This window comes from Gavialis gangeticus, unplaced genomic scaffold, assembly GCF_001723915.1.
Source record: "Gavialis gangeticus isolate Ggan-Ray unplaced genomic scaffold, GavGan_comp1, whole genome shotgun sequence".
NCBI classification, from domain to species: domain Eukaryota; kingdom Metazoa; phylum Chordata; order Crocodylia; family Gavialidae; genus Gavialis; species Gavialis gangeticus.
Window position 1 is genome coordinate 30,540,956 of NW_017729006.1, and position 7,337 is coordinate 30,548,292.

Genomic DNA, 7,337 nt, shown 5'->3' on the forward strand with positions numbered 1-7,337 from the left:
GGTGTGTGTGTGTGTGTGTGTGTGTGTGTGTGTGTGTGTGTGTGTGTGTGTGTGTGTGTGTGTGTGTGTACACTCATTAAGTAGAAATGGGCCTGATGCTGAACATCCAGAGCCCCCACTGATTCAAACATTTGTTCTAGCCACACAACAGCTTAAAAAAAAAATCAAAGCTTAACTGTCATTGTTATGAAGGTCTGTGCATGATGGTAAGGCTTGTTTTAAATACTCTTCATTACAGACTTTATCACTGTTGAAATTATCTACTCTAATTCCCCTGAACACCTGTGGCCTCTCAAATGCGACAGGGCTTGCACAAACACATTATTGCTTTGGAGGAAATCACACTTATTTACTCTCAATCCCCTCCTACTCTCCTTGCACCTCAATTCTTGAAAATTAAAGCCAGCAATGAAGAAATTCAGATACCCAAGCAAAACTGAATTACAATGACTATAAAATACTTGGATTACCATGGACTGAACCATCTGTTGTATTGAGTAAACTATGAATCTTTTCTGAATGCAGAGTTTCCTCTCTATGCCCAATTGCACCATATCTTCCCTATTATTTCAGGTAAACCATGACACTGCTTTCTGTTCTATGTACCACAGTCCAGGTACACACATGCACAAACCCAACGCCTTATCATTCCTTCCATCCTGGAGTGGGTTCCCTTCACTGCTGAGGAAACTGGATTTATTCAACAAAAACGTGTTACAAAAATAAAACCGCCAATTTTCCCTGCAGGACAGGTGCAGGAATTAAAGGTTCCAAGGTTGCAAGCAAAACAAAGAAATGAGCTGAGGAGGGAAGAAAATCAGGACAGAACCTTGCTTCTCCTAGAGCTCATTTTGTTTTAAAGCAAGTACAGTATTCAATTCATGATGTGAAACACAATAAATAACCCAGTATTTTATTAAAACATGTTAGACAGTTCTATTGATTACATAACAACTGTGTTTCTAGGAGAATAAACATGTAAAATGACCATATCCAATGCATCACACAGTTCCCCAACATAACTTTGTGACAAGATTAAAAATGCAATGCAACTTATTGCAAAAGAAGTTACTTACTTAAAAGATAGACTGTCTCTTCTACAAAGTTCCTCTGCTGGCAGATCTCAAGAGCCTTAAATTGTAGAGCAAGGAAAATAGTGAACATGGAGATCCACGACATAAAATGTATTTAAAAAAAAGTTAAAGGCCAAAAGATACTTTTCTCTGAAGATTCATTACCCAGCTGAAAAACAGCATAGCTCTCCAATGCACACTGGCAGATCCATGGGAATTAATTAAAGGAAGAATCTTTTTGGCATGTCTTTCCCTATGATTCATTTTCATTAATCTGTGGGTTTCCAGGGGTTGGCTGTTCATATTTCAGTCAGTGTTATGCCAAGGATTCAGAATGAGGAACATCCTCGCAAACTCACATGCCAGGGACAGGCATCATCCAAATCATCCTACCCCCTTACATAGACCACACCTTAATACAGAGATTCTCTCAGGGTCCTTTCCCTTCCCTTGACCTCCAAAGTCCAAAGGCTTGCATGGAAAAGTAAATACTAATGAAGACATACAAGTATTACTACTACTACTATTTAAGGACTTCTGTGCAGTTCAGCAGCTGGATACATGTAGGAGATCCAGCAGACTCTCCATATACCACATTTGGCAGCCTATGAAAAGTAAGGTACTGGCTATAGGTTACTAACACTAAGCCCTCCTAAGGGTCAACTAAGAGAAGTAGCAGCTTCTCCTCTCCCATACCCAGGACTATAGAAAGTTACTGGCACTAATCAGCAGGCAGAAAGAAGAGAACACAATTGCAAGTACATGTGTAAAAGGAGGCAAAAGAGAATATATTTGAAAATGACTGAATGAATTGAAAAAAGAGTAAGCCATAATAAGAGTCAAGCATATAAAAATAAGATTTTCTTTCACCCTTTCAGACAAAGGGGTAGAGGCTGAACCAGTAGAAGTTTATTCAGTTTACAGCCAATGTCTCTGCTTGCATAACAGGGTATAGTAAGCACGTATATCAGTGGGGAGCTACAATAAAACACAAGCCAGCTAGGAATTTAGTTCCAAGAGAAATATATATCTATATCTATATCTATAGATATAGATAGATTAATTAACCCACACTTCTATCTGACATGAAGTGTCCTTTCCCCTTCTCAAATAGCTCTGCATTGAGGGTAAGAAGGAGCTGAGACACAGAAAGACAGACAGATTCCCCCCCCCCCACACACACTATATTATATATTTCCCCTCTTACTTTTCTATATATAGTAAAGTAAGGGAGGAAATAAGGGTTCACCAATGCAGCTGACAGTCTTTTTCACTGAGAAATGAACCACAAAGGGAAAAAAAAACCCCAAACAAACAAACCCCAAAAACCCCAAACAAAAAAAACTAACAGGCATTCAATATTTCCAGAACTTGCCTGCAATGCTCCCTCTAGAGGAAAAACAGAGAACATAAATACTTTGCTCCCAGTTTCTTTGATATAAACATATTTCTGAAATTGCACAGGAATTACAGTGCCTTGGCCTAAAAGTTGTTTTTATTAAAGAAATTTCTGTTTGGCCAGCATATCATTATACGCTATGAATCAATGTGTTTGTACAATTTATATGTGATACTCAAAGCTGCTTAAATGGAACAGAAAAGTACTGGGAAATTGCATATTGTTGTTCTTTTCCTGTCTGAAAGGCTAAAGGTGGGACAAGCATAATTGCAGATGCATCAGTGATAGCAAATTCAATAATGAAACCTACTGACACCTGTTAGTAGCAATGTGTCAGCGCAGTGGTTGTATATTACAGCTAGGTGCTCACTGCTATTATAGGAATTGTCATTTGAATACATTCTAGGGAAAATGTTCCCTGGTGAAATGTTGGTGGTAGGCCATCATTCCCCTTATAAGTTGTTACTGCAACCAGGTACTGACTGTGTATTTTCTGCCTTGGTCATTTCCCTTTTCTCTATCTTCTTTCCGATCAAAACATATGTAGAAAATGTAAACAATTTTGGAGATGAAGGGATTTTCATTATAATGCAGTTCTCTCTTTTGCTTCAACTTAAAAGCTATGACTGCACTGCCCACATGCAGCACGCTTCCCATTTCCATTACTTTCCACTTCTGGAATAGTACTGGACAGCAAAGCCTCCAAAACTTGTACCCCTACAATTTCCACAGTCTTTGCATACGCTATTGTTGCTGCAATGTGTGACAAGATGTGCATGGAAAAAAAAAAGCTCACTTGAGTAGGCATGTGCACCCCCTCAACCTGCCCATCCACTCACCCCCCATATCCCCTGAATGCATACTCTCTCAATGCAAACCTTTTCATTTAGGCTGATGGTTCTCAACCTTGTTAGAGTTGAGGTATCTCTTGTCAGAGCAGGGTATTTTTTGTTAGACTTAAGGCACCCCTCAGAAAATGCCAGCTCTTACTTTGCACTCATTTTATGAGTGCAGACAAGTACTAGAGCAATTCTTCTGTTGCAAATAACTTAGATCACAAGAAGTGAGGTTGATTTTGAAACTATGGATTCCAATCTGAAATCTCTGGATTTATCTTGTAAATCATGTTTGGCCACTTAACAGTGCTAACATTGCATGGCACCCCATGGCACCTTTGAAAGGATCTGTAAGCATGCCAGAATGCCACAGCATCCGGGTTGGGCATCACCAATTTACTCATGTAAGTGACAGCGCGCAAAACTTATGTGAAAATGTTTTGCATGTATAGAAATGAAAACCTGGCTGTGGCTGACTTAGAAATCACCCTCAAGGGTTAGGAAAGGCCATCCATCTTGTATATATAGCTTTGCATATAGATATTTAGCTCCTGCAACAATGTGTCAAGTGGAAGATCAGAGTTAACACAGTTTTCTTTAATAGAGAAGATGTATTCTTTGAGTGTCCTGGCTGTTTCTGGAACTAGAAAATGACTTTGGAAATAAGTTATTGTCGAAATTTTTGTTTAAACAACTTCAAACTTTACAGTGCTGCAATTCTCAGAAACATTTCCCAAGGCTGCTCAGGCCATATCCACACAGCAAAAATCCGTTTTCCATACCAGCCTTCTCAAGCATGCTGTGCTACTCTGGGAACACTGCTTCCTTAAATCAGAAGCAAGGTAACTCCCTGAGGGTACATCAGGTGTGTTAACTCTGCCAATTTGCCCTCCTGCTGCAGCTACACTGTTTTCAATTTAGAAAGCAGCTCACCAAGAGCAGTACCGTGTGCATGCTGATGCTACTGGGGAGCATCCCAAGGTAGGCAAGAGCTAACTGACCAAAAGGAAGAGGAAAGGCTGGCACAGGAAGGAGGGAGTGTGGATGAAAGCAAAGCAAGAGCAGTGCGGGATGGATAACTTCATGTCTACACACGCTAAGAGCTGGGTGGCTGGGACAGCCATTTAGAGAAAATGGTCAAATCTTTGCCTAAGTACATGGCAAAGACTTCTTTCATCTCAAGTGAGCCAGTATCCACCTAGGTTCCATACTTATTTGTTTGGGCAGAGTAGAGGACAGGATTAAGTAGACGCTACCACAATGCCACAAAGGAAATGTGGTCCAGTGGTTAAAACCCAAGATAAGGAGTTTAGCGTTGTTTAACTGGCAAACCTGAAATAATATTTATTTGTGCAAGTCATTTAAAAGCTACCAGGGCTTTTATAGCACAAGTATAAAAATATTCACTGGCCTCATAGAGTGTTTTGAGTTTTTGTTAGGGAATGTTTGTGAAGTACGGGTGGTTCCTAAGGCTTTTTCTATCTCACATGTACCAGGTAACATTACAGATTAATCCTATCACTCGGTCCTGAAGAAAGCAACTTCTTCAGCCTGTTAAGTAAAAAAAAAAAATTATTTATCACTGATCAAAGCAGCATAGCATTGATCAAGCTGAAATCCCCTTAGTGAAATAAATATGTGGCAGAGAAACAGGGTATTAAAAAAAATCCATCTGCCATAATCTTTTATGGACACAGATATTTGTATGTTATTTAAAGCAAGTGAATTAATACAGATTTCCCCAAATGTGGTTTATTAACAGAATATGCCTTAACAGCCTTCTCTGAAGAATTTAATTTAAATGCATTCTTTGCAAAAGTCATAAGAAGTGTAGACCATTCAGTTAGCTACGAGAGTCCATTTGGTGCTGCAATAAAATTTGTTCTATCAAATGATTACTCGCATAAATTGGTAGAAGACAAGCTTATAGTAATTTGCTTAGTGAAGTAAACCTTTGAACTTCTGGTCATCATAACACACATGCCTCTAGCTATTGTATACTTAAGCATGTCCATGAATGTTTTTAGGGTTTCAGGACCTCCTGAATATATAAGCCAACAGACACCGGTAATTCAAATACTGTACATTACTCTGAACTAAAACTCTAAGCCAAGATTTTTGACAAAAAGTAGTAATACGTGGACCACATCAAAAAAAAGAAAGAAAAATAAGAAGATCTAGCTCTATGGAAATACTACAAATACAAATCAAACTGAAGAAATAGCCTATAATTGAATTTTAAACCCTTATTCAGGGAATCTGTTCAGGATTAAATTTAGCCATAGATTTTCCTTCAAAAAAGTGAGGCATAATGAAGCAGTACAAGCATAGTCTCCAGTGAACAATCTCAGCATCCACAAGCTCCCTTTGTTTTTTTCTCCGAAAACTCTCGTAAAGTCATTGTGGCTAAAGGACTGTGGAATATATACATTAATGCAGGGCTATTTTGCATCTCTGTGAGGTGAAAAAGAGAATAGCTCATTTATTCAAATAAAGCTTCCATGGCCTATCTTCTCTTAACCACAGTCATGCAAATCAGTCAGAATCCTAAGTTAGGACTGTTAGCTTTTCTCATGCAGCAGCTCTGAGCTTTGCCCTGGGCATTAAAATCTAATGCTTCATTGCCAAGATTCAGTCAGGAAGTAAAAGACTGGAGGCAGGTGTGCACAGTTCATCTGAACATTAATGTGATTTTTTTGGTTTAGCGCCTTTAAGTCCAAAGGCTCCCAGATGCGAGTCAAACCCACAGTTTCACATATTTGCAAAAACTAATTACAGGCTTCTCTCGCTTTATCTAGGTTCTGTACATGCAAATTCGCTCTTATGTGATGACCATTTTTATACCAAAAATTCGTTACGTGCGAGGTAAATTCACTCTTATGCGATCGGTGTGGCAGAAGCCTGCAGTCAGCTGCTTTGTGCGGTGCATTGTGGGAGTGACGTGCACCAAAACACAGTCTCCCGTGTGGATCTGCGCTCCTTGCTCATTGTCTACAACTCGTGTTTCTGTAGTCACCATCTCCATTATGATAGTGCCCTGTGCTTGTGTGTACTGTCTTCTGTTGGCAAGTACCAAAACCGTCTTGTAAAAGTGGTAGAAATAGGTCTGGGGGTCAGTCAAGGTCTTGGAACATACCCCTATTTGTTACATTGTAAAGTGGGTTCCCTTTATGTGAATTTGAGTTATATGCTGTTTTCAAGGAACGCATGTACAGTATAAAGTGAGGGAAACCTGTATACCCAAATGCAGATATGTTTATAGTATGAGGGCATATCAGAAACTAACAGCAAAATGGCTGCCCATGCTGAACGTCTGTGACAGTGGGAAACTACACAGCAGCAGAGAACATGATGGTGGCATGGTCAAACATAGCCATCATTTACAACTATGCAGAGAAGTGATCACTGCACAAAAAATGGTTTTTATTTCCCAATTGCCATTAGCTTCTGAATCTCCTTATAATTTAGTTGTCTTACTTTTAAGAGTAAAATGTTAATCTTGGCCCAAAACTTTACAATATACTGAGTACATCTACACATGCACTTTACTGTGGAGTTGACTAATTAGTTCTGCAGTAAAGCATCACCACCTAGATGTGCAATAGTATTAAGACGCAGCAAACTAATCAACTCTCCTGTAAGATAGAACTGCCCCTGACAGTACAACAGGGTCATTGTGACCAAATGCATGTGTAGACAGTGACTGCCAGGCACAAATTGTGCCTTGTCAGCCCAGCCAACTGGGGGTCAGACCCTTCCGTCCTGCCAGCCACTCCTCTGCCTGATGCCACCACCTGGACCCCAGAGCTGACTCCCAATACCCCGGGACTGCTCCACCCCAGCTCACATTGCTGTGGTCTTGGGTACAAATGTAACCACTGTGCCCAGGAGTAGTTGACTCCAGCTCAAATTGCTCTGGGGTTTATTGCTATGCATTAATAGCATGTGTACATACACTCACTGTACTTTACCACATAACACTCCTGATTATAATATACACCTTGTTTTTGAAAGGTGGAATAAAAAAAA

The 7,337-nt window shown here is 39.7% G+C and overlaps 1 protein-coding gene across 4 annotated transcripts in view; it reads right to left on the reverse strand.

Annotated features, from left to right (window-relative positions):
- VPS41 (VPS41, HOPS complex subunit) overlaps positions 1–7,337 on the reverse strand; it is a 185,012-nt gene that overhangs the window by 29,572 nt on the left and 148,103 nt on the right. For all 4 annotated transcript variants that reach the window (XM_019509076.1, XM_019509074.1, XM_019509075.1 and 1 more), the window contains one exon: positions 1,077–1,131. In XM_019509076.1, coding sequence (XP_019364621.1) covers positions 1,077–1,131 — 55 coding nt within the window. The remainder of the gene's footprint in view (positions 1–1,076; positions 1,132–7,337) is intronic.